Here is a 26164-nt window from a genome sequence, read left to right on the forward strand (position 1 = left end):
AAAATAAATACACAGTAATAAGTAGGAAAAAATAAGTTTCATATTCTGTATCTGCAAAAAAAACCCCCATTTATAGAATGTGCCTGGCAAAGAGATTTTTGCAGTTTTTAAACCATAATAGACATTTTATTTTATGGTTGTTTCAAACAAGTAGCAATCACAATGGCCTGAGGGATTTTTCAGAAAAGGTGGTAATCCTTCTGACAAGAGATATATAGTGCTTAGTTCAGCTGGCAGCTGGAGGGTGCATATCACACCCTTAAAGTTCACTTAGCTTTTAAGGTTCCAGGGAAGTCCTGGGAAGACAGGAGTAGTCATTTTTCATAGTGTATCCAGCTGGGGGTACTTGATGGAAGAGTTTTATTAAGGTATCCTTAGGGCAATTAATGGTGAGAAATGGCTTAGACAGATGAAGGTGAGTGAGAATTAGCTAGTGATCTGAAAATAGCAGCAGATTTTTAATAGTACGGACAACCCCTAAGTTTTCATCAGTACTAGTTGCCTCTTACTGTGATTTCATAACTCTGATTTGAAATGTATAGGATTCATTGTACAAATCTGTATATAGCAGGTATTTTTAAAATTTAAAAATTGTTGAATATTAAAGGGAGGGAAATTGTGCTGTGATGTTCAGTAGAGAATGACAGACTTTACTACTAAGGGTCTGGGGACTGTGGGGCAGGATGAGCCCTCTCCTGCAGAAGATTTCTGGCTGATCAGGTGTACAGTACGGTTAATTTATTTCTGATGGACAGTACTACAGCTTCTGGCTAGTTCAGTAACTTCAGTAGTGAAGTAAGCTGACTTCAACAGGAATGAAATTAATTAGAAAGAGGGCCTGATGATGTCAGTCAACTTAGGCCAGGAATTCAATTAGCTACTTTTTTTCTGTTAGGCTGCTTTCTCTGAAGAAAAGCACTATATTTGCAGCTAAGTCCTTTTTCTTGCATGTGCCCTAGTAGTTGCCACACCCAGGCCAGCCATGCAAAGCTTTTTCCTTCATTAAAGGTTAGAGTAGATTGAGGACCCAGCTGCTCTTCACATTATTGTCAGCCATAGATGGTTTCCTATTTTTATATCTTAAATGGAGGAAGGAAAATTACTGTTTGTAGTAAATGTAGCACATGAGGTTAGAGAATGTTTGTATAAATGCATAAAAATAAAATGCTAAATCGGCACATTCTCCTCTCATTAACATAGAAAAAAAAGGTGTACTTTTTAGTAAGTCTTGTGGCAGTTCATCTGATGATGTGTTTCCTTAATAGAAATACATTTTCCTCAGCAGCAAGTCTACAACAATATTTTCATTTGTACACAAATCCATGTCTTTTATCCCCCTCAGCCTTCCCCCCGTGACATTATAGCTGTAATGTCATCAGAAGAGGATTGTATCCATATGAGGTTGCTGTGACATGGAGTGATATATTTATTTATTTTATGTATATATACACGTGCATGTTTTTTGTATGTTTATATAATCTTCTATTTGTAGCTAAACCAATTCTTACTGCTGTGTTGTTTGTATTGCTGTGGATACAAATGTGTAGAAGTTTAATACTGAAGCATGTGTACACTCAGGGTGCTGCAAGACACACATGAGATTTGTCAAACTAGAATCTGTATGGCTTTGTGTGTTGCACTGTTCATCATGGAGTTGATCCTACAAACCATATGTTCTAGAGAGTTTGAATGCTTTGGAGGATCAAATTGATGTAAACAATGTGGCTCTGAAGTCACATGAAGGTTGTATAGACTGAGTACAGACAGTGTGAGTATTGGCAGTAGAGTATGTGTCCATTTCATGTGTACATGTATTTGTCTTGATTTTGCAATGAGATTCACATGGATTAATGCCTGTATCTGATGAATGCAGATTTTTCCTATATGAGGGACACAACTGGGGAGAGGAAGTTATGCACACTTTTGCTATAGCCATGACAGAAATTTTCAGGAATTGGGTAATTTTCTATTGGAACAACTAATTTTGGGATGTGGCATAATTTTTCATCATCTCAAGTACTTAAGTGAAAAATATTTATCTTCCTTAAAGCACTTCTGCATCTAATTGCAGCTGTCCTAATGAAGCTTCTATGTCTTTGCAAACTGCATTTGGGTAGTTGTGTTGCTCTAATTGTCCCTTCCTGTTGGCCATTCTGCTTTTAGCCTTCTGAAACTCTGTTCATGTTCCATTAGAATGATTCAAGTTGAGCCCCCAGTAGCAGAGTCTGTAGAGATTTTGTAAAATGTACAGAGGTTATAATTTCTGCTGGAACTAACACACCTCTGTAACAACACAGATGGGATGTCTTAGCTCCACTGTAAGCAAATAGGCATTTGCATGATGCTTACAGAACTTGTCATGCTTCACACAAAGAGTTTCATTTTTGCAAGATTTAATTAGTTTCCTCATTTTTACATGCCATTGCAAAGCTAAAGTACTTTACTATTTACAAGGCAGTACTGGGTCCAAATCTTTCAAGCACAGTTTAATAATTCTGTATGGTACCTAAAACAGTACAGGATGCCAGTTTGCCAGACACCCCACAGGCCATGCACACTCTGCACTGACAGTTGCTGTTTTTCCTTGTTGAGCAGAGACTGCATTTCCTTCCTGGCTGTGAAAATAATGTTTTCTCTCCTATCAGATGGACAGAGGCAGCACTTCGAAACTCTTTCCCTTCACAGCAAAAAATGTGGTTTGTTTTCTGAGTTCAGGACTTCTGAGTTCATCTGATTTAGAAAAGTGCTGCCATTGAATCTTTGCCTGTTTTCTGCCCTTGGCACAAATTATAGTTTTGTGGGAACTGAAATGTGTGTTTTTGAGCAATAACAGCTGCTAAAAGAGTAAACTAACCGAATGATCCTTCTAGCCCTAATTTTCATGGTGATTAAAAAACTCCATTGAAGAGAAGTATATGGTCAAGTTATATTGCTGTAAAATGATTAAAAGGATTATAAAATTTTGGTACTTGTAAACGAGCCATGACTACAAAGTAGCCTAAGTATTTGTCTTCTATATTTTTTAAAGTCACATCAGCATTTTTCCTTCAAAGCTGTTTTTTATTCAAACTGCGCACTGTAAGCAGATTTATAGCATGACATCCTTTCTTTAATTTGGTACAGAAAATGTGGGAGCATATTCACAAAAAATGCAATGAACGGTTTTTTTTTTCCATCAGCTGGTCATTTTATCTTTTAACTAGCATTAACTGTATATCTGTGCTACATAAAATATTGACAGGATTCTCTTTCTGCTTTCTTACCATGATTATTTAGGAAAAGAAGCCCTTCAATATCAAGAGAACAGAGCAGAAGATACGACCAAAGGGACGAGAGAGACGAATACTCACAGTATGCTACATCAGACAGTGCGATGCCCAGGTCACCATCAGATTATTCAGATAGGCGGTCACAGCGTGGGCCCCAGTTGTACGAAGAGCCTGAACTGGGTGATTATAGAGATTCCAACAGGAGGAGCCGCAGGCGTTCCAAGGAGTATCCGGTAGAAGAAGAAGATGCCCAAATCAGGGAAGAATATGAGAGGCAAAGGAGGGAAGAGGAATACCAGGCACGATACCGGAGTGATCCTAATTTGGCTCGTTATCCAGTCAAGCCGCAGCCATATGAGGAACAAATGCGTATCCACGCTGAAGTGTCCCGCGCACGTCACGAACGGAGGCATAGCGACGTCTCGCTGGCAAATACAGAGCTGGAAGATTCTCGGATGTCCATGCTCAGGATGGAACGGCCATCAAGACAAAGATCAGTGTCTGAGCGCAGGGCCGCCATGGAAAACCAACGTTCATACTCTATGGAAAGAACTCGAGAGGCTCAGGGACCAAGTCCCAATCGTCAGAGGACCACAAATCATAGCCCTCCTACACCTAGGAGGAGTCCAATTCCTCTGGAAAGACCAGACATGAGGCGCTCTGATTCTTTAAGGAAACAGCACCATTTGGATCCCAGTTCTGCTGTTCGGAAAACGAAGCGTGAAAAGATGGAGACCATGTTACGGAATGATTCGCTCAGCTCGGACCAGTCTGAATCCGTCAGACCTCCTCCACCAAAGCCCCATAAAACGAAAAAAGGAGGTAAAATGCGCCAGGTTTCATTAAGTAGCTCAGAAGAAGAATTGGCATCCACTCCAGAATATACAAGTTGTGATGATGTAGAGATTGAAAGTGAAAGTGTTAGTGAAAAAGGTAAGATTTCTAATTTTTTTATTGGTTCACTATATAGATTTTATTTGGTTTCTACTGCTTTGGACATTTAGCTATTTAAAATGGTTGCAACCACACATCTACAGCCCTTCACAGATGACTCAACTTTGTTGTGATGGGAATCGGGATTTTTTTTCTGATTTTGTGTTTCATTTACATAAATGTGATGATTTATGTGGAAAAGATCATCACAGCTCCTATAAGTATTTGGATTAGTTAAAGGAAAAAACATGCCTACTGAAAAACCTATCAATGAAATCTGCAAAATATCTAAAGCTGGGCTGTCATATAAGGCCACGGTTTCATGTTATTTAATACCAGATTTGCGTGCTCCTGGATCACAATGAGTGCATATTTGATCTGGATCAAGTGTGGGCGCATGGCCGCGTTTTTGTTGAATTAACTGGAGCACATGATACAGCCCTTATGCCAGTTTCATGCTGTCTGCTGCAGGTTAAAGAATGTCTGATCTGCAAAAAAATCTGTGTATGTAAGGTTAACCCGCTGAAGTTTTGAGATAAATTTAAAATGACTGATGCTGTTTACACCAATAGAGGTTTCTTTTCCTTGTGGTGCCATGATGAATTTTGATTTTAGTGCTTTTTAGAAGTAGTTTTGGAATTACTTTCAGAAAGAAAACTAAGATTGATTGAAATTACTTCCCAGCCTATAAAAGGATAATTTCTAATTAAATATGAAAGTATTGGGGACCATGAATTTAAACTCAATGAAATTAATATTATGAGTTCACTTACCTTCATGTATGTTGTTTTAAGCTTTTTTTTGAGTTATTATTCTTATACCAGTGAACCTTTGTTACTTCCTCTAAATGGTTATCTGCTGTTGTGGATTGTGAATAGAAAATTTACTACTATTTATTTTATTATTATTAATATCGCTATCAAGTTGGTTCTGAAGCAAGTAATTAACTTGAGTAAGTGTAATAACTCTGAATTTTCATATGTCAATATCCACAACCATGCTCTGATAAGTAAGGAGCAAGATTGTGTAGAATGGAAGGAATTTGCACCATGTCAAAGTAGACAGTTGCATGTACTTATGTGAAACAACTGTGCTGAAACTTTGACACCCCTAGTGTTCCCGATGAGTAGAAAAAACTTATACCGACTTTATGGTGTTCATGATTTTGCTCTTAGAAGCAACCTTGAGAAAGATAGGACCAATCAATACAGGGGAAGTAGTAACAAAATGTTTATTTAATGCAATTCAGTGCAGGAAATGTATTATACAAGGTAATATAGACAATATATTTTTTGTACACATAACAAAGCATATACATTGAGGATTATAAAAGCGTAGAATCATTTAGGTTGGAAAAGATCTACAAGATTATTGATTTCCACTAATTTAGCACTTCCATGGCTTCTAACACATCAATAACCCTTGTGTCTGCTGCTGCACGGCTCTCTATCCCCTACCTCCATGGAGACAGCGGAATGAAGGACCCCACTGGCACAATGTCTCTCAGACACTGGAAGGGTGCTGCCTAATTTATCTGTAACAAGTCTGGTTTCATGCCTTTCCCCTTCAGACCTAGTTTAAAGCTCTGTCCATGAACCCTGCTAATGCCTGAGAAAAATCCTTTTCCTCTTTTGAGACAGGTGGTCCCCATTTGTCATCAGCAGGCGTGGTGTCATGTAAACTGTAAACATGATCAAAACCCCACAAAATTCTGCTGGCTCAGAGTCAAATATTGGTCTGCTGGATCTCCCTCTCTTCTCTCCTCATTTCCTGCAGCTGGGAGAATAGAGGAGAAGCCCACTTGTACTCCTGGTTCCTTTACCTGTCATCCTAAAGCACTGATGTCTCTCTTTGATTGCCCTTGGATTTCTTATTGCCACTTTTCTGCCCACCTGAAAAATCCATAACTGCTGAAGGCCTTGCCTGGATAGGAACATTTCTCTTCATGTCTGGGTCTCAGGGATTCACTGGACTTTGACAAGAAGTGGGTCTGGTCTACATATTGGACCTTCTGCTCCTTTCAAATGAGAGTTTAGAACATCCTCTACAATTCTAACAATTCTAGGTTCTCTGTAATAAATTCTAGGTTCTTTGTCATCTTATGAAACTTACAGCTTTCACTTAAATAATTTTTCATTTTAGGTGTCAAAGAAAACATTCTTACTGATAACAATAGTAAATAATAATGACAATGTCGTGTCTGTCCTGATTTCTGAGGGAATGAATGAAGCTAGATATTTGTTATACAAATTAATTAAAAAAACTTGCAAAGATTTTGCAGGGAAAAAACATTCCTTACTATGCTTTGTTCATCTTGATTGAATTAGTGTAAGCACTTTTTAATGACATACAGAGTATAACTGTGTCAAAGTGGCCTAGTGGTGGCCTGCAGCTGGAACCAATGTGGACAAAATCTTGGTTTTTCATAAAGGAGAAGAGCAACTGCTTGAACTGGGGAAGGATGTGACTGCTTTGACTGTGCCTGCTCCCAGCCTGTGCTGGGGATCCTGGGCTGGGGGAAGAGACCATGCATAGCACAGGAAGTCATTCCAGGAGTAACTCCTGTACTGGAACCAGAGCCAGCTGTGCCAGGCTCAGCAGCCCATGTCACATAATCAAATAATATCCTCAGACCCTCCTACTTCTTCCCTGCTCTTTAACCACTGGAGTGGCATTTTTTGCAAAGAGGGACTGGGATTCCTGTGCAAGAAATGTGGACCTGGCAGCATTGACATGAAGGGCTGGGATGGTGTTTGGTGGGATGAGATGTGCTAAGACCATGGTCAGGAGCTGACACTGACAGGTGAGTTCATTCTTTAGAAGCTCAGGAAACAACACATGAGAACAGTGTTAAATGGACATAGCTGAGATTACAAATGAGTTTACCTGAAACTTAGGTTGTGCCAGAATTAGACATATTTTTCAGAGTGAATTTTGTGCAGATCTTCATAGACATTGAAACTCTCTTTAGTGACATAATCGAGCACCAATTTAATAGATAGCCTCTGCCTTTTTCTGTGAATAGGATGAACAATTCTTTCCTATTGTGTCATTAAAATTTTTCTGAAACTAATAATATTTTCTCTGCATTATGTAAGAGACCCTTCTTCACTCTTGCTGTGAATACCAGGCTTCTGTAACTGCAAAGATGTCTCAATTTACAACACTTATTGCCAGTCCTGAGATCAGTGTAGCAGACAGTTCAAAGCTGTATCTCCATGACAGGACCTCCTGGCTGTCTTAGGAAATACACTTTGGAGGAAAAAAAGAAGTTGCCTATATATTTTGGACCAAAATATTAGGTATATTGCTATTTTCCCTAATAATGAAAGATCAAAATTGCTTAAAATGTTAGAGAAAAACAATTATTGAAATGTCAATGTTTTTATGAAATTGTGAATTTTAAATGGCTGTAAAATACCTCTTCCATCACTAAACCCAGGTATTATAATGACATTATAAATGTTCTAGACTGTTCAAATCACCAATTCTTTCCCAAAACCATCTCAGTTTACATGGTGTAGTTTGAAGGCTCTGAGAAATGTGAGTTATAAAAATAGAACAGTTGTGATGGTATTGTAGCAGAGTCAACTATGCTGGACCTCTGTAGGTGCTGTTTCACCTACAGAGGTCCAAATAAAGCTGAATTTTGTGGTGTGCAAGTCAGGCCAACCTTTCTACATTGATTGTCCAATTTAACTGTCTTCTATTGTGAGGGACAATTAGAGTACTTTTTTACCTTCATGTTCAGTTAGATGTTTTCCAGTGCAATTCTAAGGACGAGGCCTTAAGGGGAGGTTTGAAAGGGCCCCCATAATTTGTTAGCTATCATGAAGCAGATGTTAAGCAGAGTGGCTAATTCTGTGTGTCCACAGGCTTTACAGGTAAATTTAGAAAATCAAACAGTACCACTGCCCATATGTTCCTTATGGCAATACTGTCACACCTGCAGTCTGCCAAAGGACCAATCTGAAGAGACTCAGGAAATCTTGTGATCCCTGGGGTTGTTTTACCCCCACTCAGAGGAAAGGCATGAGAGAGGCGACCTGCGCTGAAGCTGGGGTTCTGTCCGCACCTTCCCCAAACACTTGAGGGTTTAAAAACAAGTCTTTACAAATCTCTCAAGCTCTAGGGATTCAGCAAGAGACAATCTCCACATGGAAGAAGAGAATTCATTCAAGGAAATCTAGGTGTGTGATAGTTCTAAATATTGCCCTAATTTGTTCTAAATAGAAAGTAGGACATAGTAGACTCTCCAATGATGGTAAACAGTTCAGGCATACATGCAAACCATGCTCCCAGCACTTTTCAGAGCACCCTGTGAAAGGTATCTGTTTGCACAAATGGTGGCTGACATCTAATGTGGGTGGAATCTGTGGTGGGAAAGTGAAATGTGTTTGCGTTTCGTCAGTTCTTAAATTTAGTGTTTGCTTTCACTCTTATTTTATTAAAACATCATAGCTAGTTAGTTTTTATTGTCAAAGAAACTCATATGCATAGAAAGATAGAAATCTTTAGGTTGGAAGAGATCTTTGGGATAAAGTCCTACTGTTAACTTAAGAATGACAATGTCACCACTAAAACAGTGTCACATCCATGCCTTTTAAATACTTCCAGGGCTGCCAGGGGACTAGTGAATCAGCTAGTCCCCTGGGCAGCCTGTTCCTGTTCTAGTGTTTGATAACCCTTTCAGTGAAGAATTTTTTTCCTTATATCCAGTCTAAATTTCCCCTGCCACATCATGAGGCCACTTCTCTCCTTTCTGTTGCTTGTTACTTTGGAGAAGAGTCCCACGCCGACGTGGCTACAACTCCTCTCAGGTAGTTGTAGAGGGTGATAAGGTACCTCCGAGCCTCCTTTTCTCCAGGCTAAACACCCCCATCTGTCTCAGCCACTCCTCACAGGACTTGTGCTCCAGACCCTTCACCAGCTTTGTTACCCTTCTCTGGACTCGCTCCAGCACTTCCATGTCTGTCTTGTAGTGAGGGGCCCCAAACCAAACCCAGTGTTTAAAGTGCAGCCTCACCAGTGCTGAGTACCAGAGGCTGATCACTGCCCTGGTCCTGCTGGCCACCCTTTTGCTGATACCAGCCAGGATGTGACTGACCTTCTTAGTCATCCAGGCATGCTGCCAGCTCATATTCAGCCAGCTGTTCACCAACCCCCTAACAAAACTTGTGGATAGACTCGAGCAATCTTAAAACATTAAACATCCATGTGTTGTTGATTGAAATCTGCAGAGTGCAGGCTGTCTGAGCAGAAATGTGTGCTTGCAGGACCAGGTGAAAATACACTTTGTCACTAAGCACATTAAAACATAAATACATAACCTTGCACTGGCTGTGTTGTGGTCATTTACAAACTTGTGAAGAACTGCCCTTTTTGGTGATAGAAGTTAAAATATCCTCATGTCTGGAATAGCCTCCAGGGCCTACTTGTTTATTGCAGATTTGAAACCAATCTGGTAGACATGCAGTTTAGTTTTTGATGGAGAATTAGGTCTATTTGAAAACAATATGCTTGTCACAAGTTAGAAAAACTGTGGTAGCTCATGGTGTGAGAAGCAGAAAGCACATTTCCTGAGTGCTACTGCAAGAACAGTGCGTGTCTTACATGAGCAGAAATGCCAAGGAAGTGGGATTCCATCAGAGAGCTCTCACTTTTAAATTCAGAGAGATAAGGGACCTGATTTCAGTCTTGCTTGTGCCAGTTTCATACATCTTCAACAACTTTGGCTTCAAAGTTACACTGAGCTAAATTAGATCAGAACGAGGTCATTGTTTCTAAAATTTGTTTCATTCAGGTTAGAGAGTTCCTGAAAGTCTAACTTCTCTGGAACAAATTATACTAGAAGGCAAAATTTCAGGATTGAGCTGCAGCAGTTGAACGAAAAGACTTTGAATTTTCACATAGTTTCAGTATAGAAATATCTTAAAATTCAAAGTACAAATTTTAAATTATCAAAGAAAAATGGTTATTTAAAATGATGAAATGTTTGACATGTTTTATTAAAACAGATTTCAGAGAGTCACAAAATTTGCTTTTATTATTTCATTTAATATTGCAGTTTAGGAGATTGTGTTTTGTTTTTGTGATTAAATAACTTTTATTTTTATAGACACCTCTACCTCTTATGTAAAATAAATATAACTTAAATATATGAAGAGTTTGACTGGAAATTCAGAATGCTATTTTTCCATTTTTTAATCTTACTCCTATGAACTACCTCTATTTTAAGTGCAAATATAAGAAATATTGAGAGATAAGAAATATTACACTTTTGTCTGTCTATTTTTAAGCAATAAAAAGTCGCTTTGAAAGTACTTCTTATAACATTGACTAAGAAGTACCTAACTACTTTAAAATGTTAGTATTGCCTATGATATTTTTTATAGAAAAATATCTTTCACAGATGTATAGATGAGAATAGAACTAGAATGTTTCAAGCTACATAAATTTCTAATTGTAGAGAATTTTTAAATAAAGTATTGCTAAACCTTCTCCTACTTACACACTTCCATGGTACTTAGAATATATGAAAAGGGTGTGATCTTTTGCGCCATTTAGAGGACTCTACTGTAACATATTTTAAATTTGCAGTAATTTGAAATATTGGTGTAAACAATAACATCCCTCACTGAAAAAAGCCCTGCCTTTTCCTTATTCTTGGCTGCATATTCACATCCTTATTATCACTCCTGCTGGCAGAAGCATTCTGGCAGGTGCACACTGCATCAAGCCAGGAAACCTTTGGGGGTAACTCTAACTAGGTGAAAAGATGGTAAATATTAACATTAGAAGCTTCCTTATAAAATGATGCTTGTCCTCTACGATTGTAGAATACATGCTGAAAAGATGGTGTGTAACTTATGCATTCTCAGAATCTGAGGATAGACAGGGATTTCCTGAAGTCTACTAAAGTATTTTAGTGTATTTGTTGTAGTTATCTATGGTTTAAGGTGAGATTAAGTTTTTTATAACAAAACAAAATGGTTTTTAATATTTTTAACTTATGGATCATTGGAACCTAGCTGTAGTTTACCTTTTAACACTAACTGCAAGATGTAGTTTCCCCTGGAATTTATGAAAATATGCTATTCTTAAGGTAAAGATTGTTGTTTTTCAGTTGAAACTGTAGACCACTGAATCATATGAATGACCAATATTAAAAGTATCATAAACAATTTTTTCTTTCTCTGTAACCCTTTTTTATCTTTTTGAAATTTAAATAGAAAACAAAAGAAACTTGAAGTATCATTCCAAGATACTTTTTTCACTATCCTTTACCATTGTGGCAGGTGGAATATATGCTGAATAAAATCAATAAATATCCATAAACTTTTTAATAGTGATGAAAGAAATTTTTGTACAAACATGGCTGGAAAGGGAGTCATCCTATGAAATGCAAGGCTTCCAATGTAGGGAATTCTTATCTTATTCAACCGGCTCCACTTATTTCAAACTGCAATTACACTTTAGCTAAGTTAGAAAGTTTAACTTGATAATCAAATCTTGCATCAGGGCTAAGTGCCAATAATTAATATAGATTTGGCACATATAAGACAAAATGAAGACCTACTGGATTCTATGTGAAACATTTCTGTTCTTTAAAATGCCATGCTAGAAAAAAAAACATAATGGAGTTTTTCTTTTGAAGTTTTCTGAATATTTATGTAAATACTGTGATTTTTTAGTCTTTTTTACAGAGTCCCAACAAACAGAAATAATGACAACACAAAAAGAAAAAAAAACCCACATGTACTATCTCCAGAATACATGAAGTGTATTTTTCAAATTATAATTTTCTTCATACTTTGATGAAATCATTGTTCTTCTAATGAAACAAAACAAATCTATCTGTCACGGATTATACTCTGTGTCATTTTAGATTATGTTAGTGCTTTCCTATGGCATATTTAAATTGATTTTGCAGGTAATTTTGTTACTTCTGTTAACTGTCAGAAACTAAATGGGTCACTGTCAAATAAATTTAATTAATGAAAAAAATGATTATTTAGTTGGTTGTATTTTATAATTTGTGTGGTTTGGACTGGTTTTTTTTTTATTTTATGTAAAAACATGTCTCTCTTGTTCTGTTTTTATTTTCATATGTATTTCATTAGGGATAAGATAATCAGTATGGGAGAAATAGAGAAACCAAAGTGAAGGGGAAATGAGCAGAACTGGCATATGTCATTCAAGTGAGAACTGTTCCTAAGATGCTCTATCCTTTGGCCCTGTTGTCCCAAGCTCCCCAAAATGAACCATTCAGGACCTGGAGTTGTTCACAGAAACTGCTTGAGATTAAACTAAATATTGTCAAGGGTGAGACCTGGAAGCATATGCTTGTCAGAGGAAAGCATGTTCTTTCCATCTTCTCGCAGTTCTCACTCCATCCAAGTCTCATCCATTGCAATTCACAATCTGGGCACCAGGAAGAAATATTTTTTATATAAATAGTCTGGGCAAAGTGGCGCCAATTTCTGCGTCCTCCTCTGCCTGGCTGTAGTTTCAGCTGTTCAGGAGCTCTGTGCAGCAGTGAAGCTGCTCCTGGGGGAAGGCCCTGGCACGAGGGTGAGACAGACCCTTGGGGCAGTCCCAAGGACAGTCCCACAGAAACCCTTCCCAGCCAGAGCCTCAGCAGGTGCCGAGTGATGAGAGCCTCAATAATCAGGCCATCTGCCTAGGAATCTGATTATTGATTTGGCAATGCAATTTCACCCTATTTCTGGCTAAGTTGAAAATTCTAGCTAGCTTTTTCCAATAGTAATATTCTGTCAAAAGTATATTTAAAATGCTATACGTGTGTTTTAAAGTTTTTGGTGTTTGTCAGTAACATCAAAAAATTATTAACGCATTTCTACTCTGATGGTCCACTGATGATGAAATCCTTATTTTAGGGGGAAGATAGAAAAAAAGATGTAATGATAATGAAATTTATGATAATTAAGAAAATATTAAATGAAACTCTTTGAAGAGGATTGGGTCATTGCAGTCTATCAAATTAGTGCTAATTGTTTTTTTTTATAAAGTTTTGTTGAGCAACTTGTTTTGCTTTGAAGTACAAGGTATCTGCCTCTCTCTTAATAGTGAAGTTTTATGCTAACATATATAATAATATTTTTACCTCTTCTACTGAAGTAGTCTTATAATTCATGGAAAGGGTAAAGACTATTGCACAAAGAAAATAAGAATGTTTAGCCCCCATTGCTTTTTCTTGGGTGTAAATCATAACTTTTATTGCCATAAAGTACGTGGCATTGAAATGTGAAAGGATTAAAAAAAATTAATTTCTAATTTACTTTGGAAAATATTTCACACAAAATATACCACGCTTTTCCACTAAAATAGTGGCATCTTATAATATTCAGCTGTACTGAGGACAAAGCAAGTCTGCAGGCTTTTAGTCCTAACTAGTACTGAATGTACTTGGTCATTGTCACATGTTTACAGAACCATTACATAATAAAAAGGAAGGGGGAAAATGGAGAAATACCTCTCAGAAATTTCACTGAGTTCCCCCATTACTCACACTGCAGCCTGGTCTCCCTTTGTATAACCCATCAAAGGTTTTACCTTACTCAGTGGTTTTTCTCCCCTTTACTGAATATTCAATTTTTCTCTTCTATAGTTTTTTCACCCTTCCCTCTTTTTTGAAGCCATGTACTTTAGGCAAGGATTTGTTTGATCATGCTGCAGCACTTAACAGGCTTTCAGATTTGAAGATACTTTGGAAAGTTTATTTCAGTTAATATTTAACTTGCTAAATTATCAAAAGTGCTGTAGAAGTCAGGTACATCTGATTTCTCCATTTCACCTCACTGATTAAGTTGTTTCTAAGGAACATTTGAGTAGCATTTATGAGCATGGAGAAGTAGATTGTGAAGAAGTGTGTGGTATTGAAGCTCCTGGTTTTTGTCTCATCTGTTGCTATAGAAAAGTGAACCTAGTAGCCTGTATTCATGCAACACTATATTTTATGTTAAGATGTTCTTTTGAAATGTGTAAAGGCAGATGAACTGAATGAATATGTGCATAAAAAACACCTGTGTCACACACTGAGGTTTACACCAGATTGAAGGCACCAATTCTTATGAAAATGTACTCAGATCAGTGTTATTCTAGAGAAATATTCTGTAAGAGATAGTTCCTGTGTTCATACTTTCTGCCTTTGTGAACATTTAGTTTATGAATATCTTTTAGCTTCCCAGTTATATAATCTGTTTACTTGGAAAATGTAAATATATGGGCATTAGTTATATAATCTAAATAGAATAAAATAAAAGTTTTCATCACAAACCTCCACGACTATTTACTGTTTTCCCTATTTATAGGCCATTTTCTATATACATCTATAACAAGGAAAGGCTGAACTTGTGATGCACTATGGAAGATGTTTAGATACCACAGTTCTTTCTAGTCCTAGGAAGTGAATGTATGCAGTATGTTTCATTAGATTTTATAATTTCTAATAAATTTGCCATTTCTGCATAGTATAATTTTGTTTTAATTTTTTTTCTAATATTAACTCTGAAAATCTGTTCATACTGAAAGCTTCTAAAAGATGAGTTCCTTTGAGAAGTCTTCATGTTCTGTTTTAATCACACAATTTAAATACATTTTAAAAAAGAATATTACAAAGTCACCATTTTTAAAAGCTAGGATATTGATGTGTTGAAGAAATTGAATTTATTCTCGAAAGCTTCTGACTGAGAGAGGTCATCAGAATTAGGTTTGAACTTCAGACTAATATCCCAGCACAATTTAAAGGGCTGCTTTTTAAAATTTTTTTTTAGTGTACAAAGTATATTTATGAGGCTGAAAATTCTTTTCTGACATATGTAGTCCATTGCCTCAAGTCAATCATTATGAACCTTTACAAAACCCAAAGCTGGTCAGTAGTTGAAATCTTCATAGATGTAATTCAGTATAACCAGAGGTAGTTGGAGAAGATTTTCTGCTCTTTGCTTTGTGTTTGTAGTAGTGCAAGAAAAAATTAATCTCTTCAAAACCATGAATTTCATTGTAAATGTATAAAATTGTCATGGAAACTCAGGCCAGTTGAGTGGGTGAACCAATTTAAAGACTCCATAAAAAGTGAAGTCACCAAGTGCTAGGGTCCCACTTCAAGAGATTGAGAACACAAGGTTTTGTCTTGAAGTGTGGCTCAAAAAGGTGAGCTGTGGTGAGCCAGAAGCTCATTGTCATCTGGAAGGAAATCATCCTCATCCTACCTCATGATTGCTTATCTGGACTAAATCCATCATTTACCTGACTTTTAGTGAGCCATTTTAGGTGACTACACTGGTATGAAACTAAGCTGCTGCAACAAATGAACACATTCCTTTCACCTTAACAAGCTGAAGAATTCCTATGGCATATCACCTTTACCAGCACTGGCACAGAAGAGCACAGTCACGCTGCTGGGAGCAGCATGGAGAAGAGCGAGAGCCATGCCCAGGGACAAAGAGCTCTTAGATAACTCAGCTGCCTAATGGACCACATTTCCACTGGGCAGTAAATAATAGTATGACTTTCAAGCAACACTGGCAACATCACAGGCAAAATTGCAAATTATAAAGGGTGATGTAAGTGACAGTTGAGAAGTGACAGAGTAGGTGAGAACCTCTTGGTATTCCTATTTTCCTAAAATTGAAACCACATATCTTATCTAAAGATAGGTCTGCACTGCAGCGCAAAGCATGACTGCAGCTCATCTTGGCAGATGCAAACCAGTTTTGAGGGCAGCAGTTACAGTGCTGATACATGGAGCTGCAGAGTGCTGACTGCTGAGACCCTGGGTAAATATTCACGTGATGAATGTATGCTGAGCTGCTGTGTCCATGTCCTTGTTACTACAGAGGCTCTGCTGGTGTACAGATACCCTGTGAGATAAGCAGCTTTTCAACCCTGGCCTCTTGGAAAAGGATGACTACTCTAAGCAGTAAGCTTGTGCAAATAAGAGTCCTTTATGGCACCTGTGTAAGATGAGAACGAGCATCTAGGAAAATGCCAGTACTGTGTGTTATTACTGTAGGATATGTTCACAAAATATATGGTTGTGGCAAACTTTGTACCAGAAAAATGTATTATCTACTTAATGTTGTTGCCTTTTTTACTAATAGTTTTTTGTAAGAAAGGAAAAATGCACCAAAAATAGATACATATTAAGGAATCTTAAATAGATACATATTAAGGAATCTTGACATGATTCTCATTCAATATTTTCTGAGCCTGAATTAGTGTTGTTCCCTTCTCTTTTTATCTGTACAAAGTAACTAAAAAGCGGGTGTAAAAAATTAATATTCTGATTTGCTAGCATTAACACTAACACCTTCCTTGTGTTCACTCCACAGTAGGTCAGATGATTAGACAACATGCATTGCAGGGGAAGATAAAAGCTTTATTTTTCAGAAGTGGTAAAGCCTCAGTGTGTCTATGAAATTCAATGAAAGCACAGAATGCTTTAGTCAACACCTTTGTTCTTTTTAAATATCTGGAAAGAGACTTGTACACAGTGCCCTGTCTCTTTGAGTGGTTTACATTTGTGTTGTGAGTGTGAAATCCCATCACCATTTGAAGGCGCTGACCTTCAGCGACTGCGCAGATTCAGCTCGCTGAGCATTTGACAGAGCTGTGTGAAGCTCAAGCTCCCTTTTTATTGACAGTAAATTGTGCTGTAAGAAGTACTATGAAAGTACATTGTATTTATGTAATTTTGTTCCTAATTATAGATAACAGTTGCAGGTCACCTGTTTGAAAAAACCCCCAGATTGTAGCACTGTCTGTGACTTCCTGCTTTGTCTTTAGGTTCTATATCAGTGAGACTTGGCTGTATGTGCTGGATTTGTGCTGTGGACTGATTTTTTTTTTTTTTTTTTTTAATCCCCATAACAATTCAGAAAATGTAATTCAGCCATTTCGAAGAATGAAGAATGAGTCTTCAGGAAAATGTCTTGTTTTGTCCATGTTGAAACACTTAAGACACTAATTTGAAGTGGGGCATAATCTTCCTTCTGAGGGTGTGCATTTTATGTCACTGAGGAAAACTGGCAGAGTTTGTTGTAAACCTCTGAACAAAAATCATAATTCACAGAGGCTTAGGAGAGAATTGTTAGTATTTGGTTACTCATATCTATGGCTCTGCTGAACTTCTTGAGGCTGCTGTGTATAACTGCAATACATAGGGACCTTTCCTAAGGAATTAAGTTTTATCTTGCATACTCATAGCCACAAGAGCATTTTCCCTGTAAGTGCTCTGAACCAAGGCAGTACAGGATTACAAATTAAAGACTATGTATTTTGTATTCTTGATATGTCTTCTACATCCTGCTGACCCCGGGACTCCTTATGTTGGTTGGTGAGAATTATGTTAAATATTGTTCAGATAGTAGTCTCTGCAATTTAATTAAAATCATTTTTATAAATTATTTGTACTTATAATAATATTGTTCCTTAAGTAAATTCCTGCAGTCTAGACCTCCGGGAGATGCACTAAAATACATTATTAAGTGATTTCTTTGGCAATAACAAGCCATGGAAACTGTTTCTACTGTTCTCTATTACATGGTTCTTGCCAGTTAATTGCAACGGGATAAGCAAGCTCAAAAAAGAAAACTTCAGGAATTGCAATTTTTGAAACAAATTTCAATAAATTTTTAGTTTTTAATATATTTCATCATTCTTTTAGCTGGTCTATATTCTTCTCAGTATTTTCTATTCTTTAGATCTTTCTAGCTGAATGTTTTTTCTCCAATTTTGTTTTGAAAACTCTGATGCTGTGAGGGTAGAAGTTATTAAAGATTTATCTTTGTATGATTGCAGCTAGTACAGTTGCCAAATCTTTTCTAATAATATTTGTCAAGAGGGGTTGTAAATAATGTTCAAATGGATTGCCTAATAGCAAGTGACAAAAGGGAATTCAACTCTGTTGTAGAAGATTGATGGATTTGAGTTTTCCCTTGCATTTTAGGCTTTGGATCTGTATTCATTTGTTGATCCTACTTCATGAGGTTTGTTTATTTTATCTGTCACTGAAGTTACATATACAACAGCTCCCAAAAGCTTTACTGTTCTTGGAGGACAGAGTGGGTTGGGTGTCTGTGTGACTCCTGGAGGATACAGCTGCAGTTCAAGTGTTGCACAGCTGTGACTGGACTGTATCACATCAGCTTGTGATGTCCTAGTGTCCTCTAGAAATGTAGATACATACTTTTGCCTGTCCAATTTATTCTTTATTTGCTGAGCCTATATTCTGAGCCTTGCTGGGGTGCAGAAATATTTTGGTTGCACAAGTATATGCCAAGCAGCTGGCATTTTCATTTCCATGCTACCTACCCCAAAACTTTTTCAGCCCCTCTGGCTCATCAGAAGCCTGGCTAAGCCTGCTTGGATGGCTTAGGAGTGCACAGTAGGTCCTTTTCAAGGCCAGGGATCTGGCCTGCCTATCAGAGGTTTAAATTTGGTATTACATAGCATAATCCACCAAATGCTTTGGCTGTTATATTCCCTGTAAAAATAAAGCAGATTTTGCTGAACTAGACAGCACCATCGGATCATGTACTTGCAAACTATTTATGATAAAAACATAAGCATAAAATTGTAGCTGCATTTCCAAATTACAGGCTGAGGAATAGTCAAGAGAGTCCTAATCCTCGACTGCTGCTTTTAGCTACTATTGCAATAGAACCAATATAGTGCTGTTCAGAATCTAACTTGGTGAACTGGCAATGCTTTATTGAGCAGGAGAGCTCTGCTTTAGGACTTGTGGAGTGTTTCTGCTGCTTTTTTCTAAACTGTTTCTGTAGCTTCACAGAATTTAGAATGAATAATTACCATTACAACATCTAATGCAGCCTGCTATTTATCACAGTCCATTCAGTGACACGCTGTTAATTTGTTATTGAGCTCAATAACTTGTATTACTGAAGAACATCTCGTGCTTGATCAAAGGGCATTTCTTGAAAGGCATCCAGCATTTGTGTGAAGGAGAGATGAGAATCTATGATGTCTCTTAAAAGTTCATTTAAATAGATGATTTCTGTTGCCATTTAAGGTAAGAATTTACATTTAAAACATTAATCTAGCCTTGCATGTATTTTAAACCTTCATCTTGAAAGATGCAGTCTTAATTTTATGCATTCTAATGCATCCTGGTAAAGTCAGTGGAATTAATCTTAAAATGTAAGTTTCTGCATTTGCCCAAGACTGTGTGTAAACAGAAATAGAGAGCAACACTCATAACTACATGTAATTTGGGCTCCTAGGATTGTTGCAAATGGTAAAACTTCATCTCATTAAACTTGAATATATCTTCATTAATAATTATGAGGACTGAGCCTATCTAAAAAAGACGAAATAACCTTAGATCAATGCCTAAACAGATCTCCTAGCTGCTGTGCTCTGGAGTTCAGCTAGATGTCTTTTCTATCTTTTAATATGAGAAGTTTTGAATTTAAAAGATGTGAAGAAATAAGCAGAACAGATTAAATGGTATTTTAATTATAGAATGATAATTGTGTTTGAGAATATACATTGCTGTGTGCATCATATGAACTGACTGATTTGTTTTAGGTGTTCAAGATAGTCTAGATGTTTTGAGCTAAAAACCTGTAAATAGATTAATATTATTTAAGGAAGAATATCAAAATTGTATAAAAGTTTATATAGGAAAAGACCTGCAGAGAACAATAGGTTCCTTTGGAAGAAAATTTCAAAAACAAATGCATTTAGAGTAAGTGCTTTCTTGCTCTTTAAAATGAATATCCAAGAAAATGGTTATTTCTATCATTACCATTCCAGTAATAAGAGAGAATAAGATATATGATGTAATTATTTAACTATTTATTTTATTAGAAAAATATGCTTAGTGAATTTAAAACCAGTGAGAGGAGGCAGTTCTAAAATTATGTGAGGACAAAGTAGAGATTCATAAGTTGGGTTCAAATGATTCATGTTTTGTGTACTTGGAAACTGGAAATTTACTTGGAATTGTTGAATTCATGACTATTGAAGTTTAATACAATATTTTACTACATCAAATCTAGAAGCTGTATTAATTTGATGAAACAGATCATATTTAAAAGATAAAAAATGGTTTTTATGGCAACTGAAAGTCAAATATTGAAGAAAGAAAGAAAAATAGGTCAATTTCATCATCTATTTCCTGATTAATGTAGTTGTCAAAGAGCGAGAACAGACATGAAGTATTTTTCCTGTAGACTGTAGAACTTTTGTTCTTTCAGATTTTATTATCTTCCCCTACAGTTTTTATTGCTGACCAACACATTGTGTGGTGTGGGGCACCCCTTTGGTCAAACTGGGGCCAGCTGTCCCAGCCGTGTGCCCTCCCAGCTTCTCATGCACCCTCAGCCTCTTTGCTGGTGGGATGGGCTGAGAAGTGGGAAAACTGTCCCTTGCCAGCTCTTATGGGGCAAACACTGAGCTCCTGGTGGCATGGGGGATCCTGCAGCAGGCTGATGCCAGGGAGGGTTTGTACCAAACTGTTCCTTCCTGACAGTGTGAGCAGGTGACATCTGCCCGAAGGAGTAGGTTGAAATGCTTGGTGAAGGTACTTCTACCTTAAAGTACTTGCAATGAATTAAAGCAAAAATATTTATGTAAACTGTGGATACTCAATAAACCTGGCATCATGTGCCCTATGAGGCCTTTTTATGTAGAAGTGACATATTGAGACTATTAAAACAAATGAAATATTTCATGTTTACTGAAAAGAACTGAATTTTCTGTGTCTCTAAAACTGATGTATTGTGTTACTTGGATTGGCTTGAATTTCTAACAAGATGCAAATGAGTAAAATTAGCAATTGAATGTACCCTCAGAGGTAAGTGCCATCCCCCTGTGTGCTCTGAACTAGAGCAGCATTTGCCATCAGACATTTCTACACGTTTGTGTGTGACTGGTAATAAACTCAATAGAGTGGCTGGGGTTAGCAGCATGATCACAGTTTGCATAAATACAATTATGCCCTTTCCAACTGGGGGTTTGTTTGTGCATCTTTGGCAGAAGTGGTAGAAGAAGAAAGCAGGTCGGACTTTGCAGCTGATTGTGGAGATAATGTCTTGGATGAGTTTCAGGACTAATCTAAGTAGGCAGCAGCCCAGAATAATTAGGGTTGGTGAAATTGCCCAGTTGATTGTTTTGCATGCTGAGCTTGCTGTTGCTGCTGTAGAGAGGTTTGTGTTTGGTGCAGTGGCTGCTGCTGAAAACAGGGAGAGGATGAGCTGTGTGGTTGCCTCAGGCTGCAGTGACAGCGGTGGCCTGAAGGAAGCAGGAACAACAAACCTGATCCTGAATCCTTAACCCTTACCTCCATGTCCTCTGCCTCCTTCTCCCAAAATACAGGACACCACTAGCCCTCAGTGCAGAAAATTTCACTTCTCTCTACAAAATTGAGAAACTTTTCTTTGGCTCTGTATGTGTCTGCTAACATTTCTGGTCTCCTGCAGAACAGAGGGGATCAAAGGATGAGTAGATGTCTTTCTAATTAATTTTTTCAGATCATAATGTAACCCAGCACATTGCCCACACTCCCTTTGTCTCTATAGATGATACCTATTATAAAGATGGGAGTAATATGTGCAAAAGTACTGTTGCAGCAACAGAACAGCTCTTTATGTTTGATGGGCCCTTAAAAATAGTTTTTTCTTCCACAGGAAGAATTTTTTTAAAGTTATTGCTACTGACATCTATAATATCTACAGTCAAAACCAGAAGATGAATTGATGACTGAAATATTAAAGTGAAATAATGAATGACCCTTTTTCTTTCATATTCTCTAACATCCTCAGAAGGAAAAAATCCTACCTGTTAAAGGGACTCTCACAAGTGCAAATTGTTACTACTGGGGAAGAGGAGAGGTAATAAAATGAGGATTTTGGGCTCATTTGTATTGGCTAACTTTGTTTCTTCAGTTTAGGACCTTATTACTCATAAAAAAATAAGGAAGCTTCTTTCCCATTAGTTTTTTGGGGTTTTATTTGTTTGTTTGTTTGGTTTTTTTTGGTTTTTTTTTTTTTTTTTTTTTTTTTTTTTTTTGTGCAATAGGTACAGGAATATGAAAACATAATATTTGAGAATAGGCAGGCTTTTAATCTCCAGACTTTAGTTTGGGGTTATACTAACTGCTTTGCTTTTCTCCTCCTTTACTTTTGCTATCAGTCTGGACAATATTGCTAATTACATCTGGGTTTCTCATACTAGTTATGGTGGTGGTGATAGCATGAAGTCAATTCAGAAACTGGGTAGTTTTGGAACTGGTTATATAGAAGTCAACAAAATGTCAGAGAAGGAAATTGAATATGGTGAAGGAGAAAATGTAATAGTGATTGTGAGTGTATTGCTGAAGGCTGTTTCAGCCAGTCAGTCCCCTCACAGGTTTCTGGTGTGACCCACATAGGTAATCAGCAGGAAGAGCAGTGCCGTCAGGAATGATGAGTAAAGCAGCCTGAAAGCAAAGGTTTGGTCTCCAGGATGACAAGGTGGGAGCTGCAGATCCCTGATGGCCAGTGGCTTCTCCACGGTGCTCTGCAGTAGAGAAATCTAGGCTCTGCAGTCAGTGGGAGTTTTTGTTCCTTTTTTAGACGTAACCAAGTTTATTTGTTGAGGGGGACATTGATGGTTTTATTACATTTAACATCAATTTATATTTTAAATGTGTGTTGGAAGAGTTTGCACAAAGACCTAGACAATGAGATTCTTTTCTGTTGAATCAACCTGGTCAGAATATTTTTGACTCCCCTGAATTTAGTAGGAAGTTTCTGAAATGCATCAATTAGAGTGAGGATTTGTGTTTTAGTTACAAAAATGAATTCAGTTAACTTAAGCACTTTCAAGATAACCTATTTTAACAAATGCTAATTAATGCTCAGCCATTTTCTTTCAAAGACTAATGTTTGCAGACTAGATTTTTCTGCTAGAAGTCAATAGAAGCTGAACATGACAGCTTGTGTAAGTTTTAAGTTGTCATTTGACTCATTTGACTAATTTGACTCAAAATTCTTAAGAAGTCTTCTCAAGTAAAACAACATAAAAATTGAAAGTGGTAGAAAATTTTAATATCAGGCACAAGCATGAATAAAAAACATTGTTAAGTTATAAATACTTAAATAACTGACCTGGAAACACATCCACATTTATGTGGAGGACCTGTAAAATACCTGGAACAACTTCTGCTTGCTATATACTGCAGAACTTTAAAAAAGAAATAAAGAAGAAGGTATTTTGCTTGCTTGTGCACTTTCAATGACAGTATTTATATTTTCCTAATTTTTATTTGGGAAAAGTCTTGAAAGTCAAACCTGTTTTGCCTGGGAGCCATAATTTTGCATTAAATATTTTTTTGCCTTTAAGAAAGTCTGAATTAATTTCTTTAAGAGGAAACCAAAACTTTGTTTAATTATTAGTATGGTAAACCTTTGCTATGATAATGTATTGGCACACCAGATAAGGTCTGCTCTCATATGTTTGTGCAGATGTGACTAAGTAAAGCACTTATACATCTGCTGTGAAAATCATCTGCACGTAATTATTAATTGCATCTGTGCCAAGACTGCAATGTTTTTGCAAAGCTCTGCCTCATCATTGATTGAAATTTTTAGTCTTTTTTCCAAATACATTGATGTTTTTTGAGGAGGTGTTTGAATTGCATCTATACAAATACTTCAATATGAAGGCTGGTGAGTTATCTTTATGATTTTATGAAAGTTTCTTCTCATGAGCAAATATAGAAAAAAGTATCATCATGAATATAGTTTCAGCAATACAAAAGGGAATTGTCTTGGTGGAAGAGTAAGATTCAAACCAGGGGAATTCTGAATGGTGATGAATAGCATATGGACTTTTGAAGTCCAGGGTTAAAATATCTCTCTGATAAGAAGGTTGTAAGGATTATATCTTTTTATAGCATCACACATATGACTAAGCAGTAAAAAGCATGTCATCTACATTCTTTTTTCTAAACTAGGTTGTGCTGTAAAACTTGATTTATCTCATGATACAATGTGGGATTTTAATGCAGTTGAAATTGTGCATATGGCATATTTTGCTTCCATGATGTGCATTCCTCACAAAATAAAAGGCCCACAGTCTGCATAAATGATAGATGAGAAAAAAATCTAAGTCATATGTTGCTTTTAGCCAGGTGCTTCAGCTAGAAAATAATAAAAAAGTGTTTCAGCACTACAAATTCCTATGTACTATAAGGCTAAGATAATGCAATTTCAGAATTTAAATTTTTAATACTATGCTCAGGTAAAGTGACAATAAAATATAGTGTTTAATCCAAATTAACCTCAAAGTTTTCTGCCCCAGATTTTATTTTTGCAGTTGTAGATATTTATATCTACAGAGAGTTTAATTTTTCATAATTAGCTTCTTGATTCAACTTATTAGTCAACAACCTACACATTCTTATCTTTTGTTTGACATTACTCACATTTGCAGAACAAGTTCATTTGAGATGGAATGCTCTCCTAAGCCAGTGAGGAGAACAATGCAGCACATTATTTGTTAAGAATAGAAAGGATGAGAGAATGCAATCATTATAATGTAGTGTTCATTCACTGAGGTGAACTTCAAAGGGCAGACTGGTTTGTTGTGACCTTCTTTCTATGCTATAATTTCTCTGAGGGTTAACGATTTTCCCTATGAATGCATCTTGTGAATATTTGCCGCACAGGACACTTGCAGTGTGCCAGTTATAAACTGCTGAAAAGAGATGGGGGATATAACTGAAAACTGACAAACAAAACTCCTTAGTGCCTTTGCAGTCTGTAGGCAGACCAGAGTTTGTTGAGTGGTTTTGAAGAATGCCTGTACTACTAGGTGTATCTAGGATGCTGAAGTCTTTAGTCAGTGAAAGATTATTCATTTTCCCCCCTCTGTTTACTTTTTATGTCCTGTGACATGAATAAACAACCATCTGCCCTAAAGAAGCCCCATAATCCTCTAATTCAAGTCTTTGGGATTAACCACCTTTTATCCAACCATATTTCTGTGTCTAGTCTTTAGTCTTTTTCATGTTCTGGCCTTGCTAGTCTTGGTGAAAGCATTGCCCTTAAGAGAGACTTTTAATGTAATAACTGTCCTGGAAGATGTAAGCACCACCATTTTCTTGTATTAATATTTTTTTCTTATATTAATATTTTTACTTCTTAGCAAACAGAGAAATTAGGGCTTTTGGTGTTTGAGGGGAAGAAGGCGGCATTTTGTGACTTAATTTTCAAAAAACATCAGTTTGACAGAGGATAAGATTGGATCAAACAAAGTAATCATATTCACATAAGAAGTTTAATTAGGAAACAAACAACTTAGAACTTTTATATTATGGATAAAAATTATGTTCATTTGCTTGTGATTTGTTCACAATGGATTAATTCCCGTGGTACTTTGGTGGTAAAACACTTGGCAAGTCATTTCCTAACAGTGGTGGTTTAATTATATGAAAAAATATGGATAATGAAGTAGTCAGAAAGTATCTGCCAGCCTGGAGAATCAGAATCACAAAGCAGGATCTGTCTTTGCATTTTCTGGCACCCTAGTAAAGAAAGAACAGAGAGCAGAGAGAAGAACAAAATAATAGTGGTAGGAAGGAAAAGGGAGGAGAATGGAACAGTGTGGACCTGGCAAGAGGCATTTGCAGCACAGAGAACTGGGACACGGGGCTGATGTAGGTCTCTGCAGTAGGACAGGAGGGCAGTAAATCCAGGCTAACACCCTGGATTCACACGTAAGAGCGCTGAATTGCAGTGCAGCAAACAGAGCAGTCATGAAGATAATGCCTGTCATTGACATGAGTCAGACTGATAAAACAGCTAAAAGCATTTCTAATGCAAATCTTCCAAGTTCTCTCATGGCTGCTCACTGCACGGCCCTTGTGAAACACAATTCAAATGATCTGTTTCTGGAACTTCGTGTCTTTTATTGCAATTTCAGATTCTTGA

The 26164-nt window shown here is 37.0% G+C and overlaps 1 protein-coding gene across 50 annotated transcripts in view; it reads left to right on the forward strand.

The window, feature by feature from the left end:
- Positions 1-26164, forward strand: part of RIMS2 (regulating synaptic membrane exocytosis 2) — a 443811-nt gene that overhangs the window by 186039 nt on the left and 231608 nt on the right. For all 50 annotated transcript variants that reach the window (XM_054296393.1, XM_054296400.1, XM_054269313.1 and 47 more), the window contains one exon: positions 3277-4202. In XM_054296393.1, coding sequence (XP_054152368.1) covers positions 3277-4202 — 926 coding nt within the window. The remainder of the gene's footprint in view (positions 1-3276; positions 4203-26164) is intronic.

Source organism: Melozone crissalis, unplaced genomic scaffold, assembly GCF_028551555.1.
Source record: "Melozone crissalis strain CALT ecotype California unplaced genomic scaffold, PUWL_Pcris_2 ptg000002l_1, whole genome shotgun sequence".
In the NCBI taxonomy this organism is placed as follows: Eukaryota; Metazoa; Chordata; class Aves; order Passeriformes; family Passerellidae; genus Melozone; species Melozone crissalis.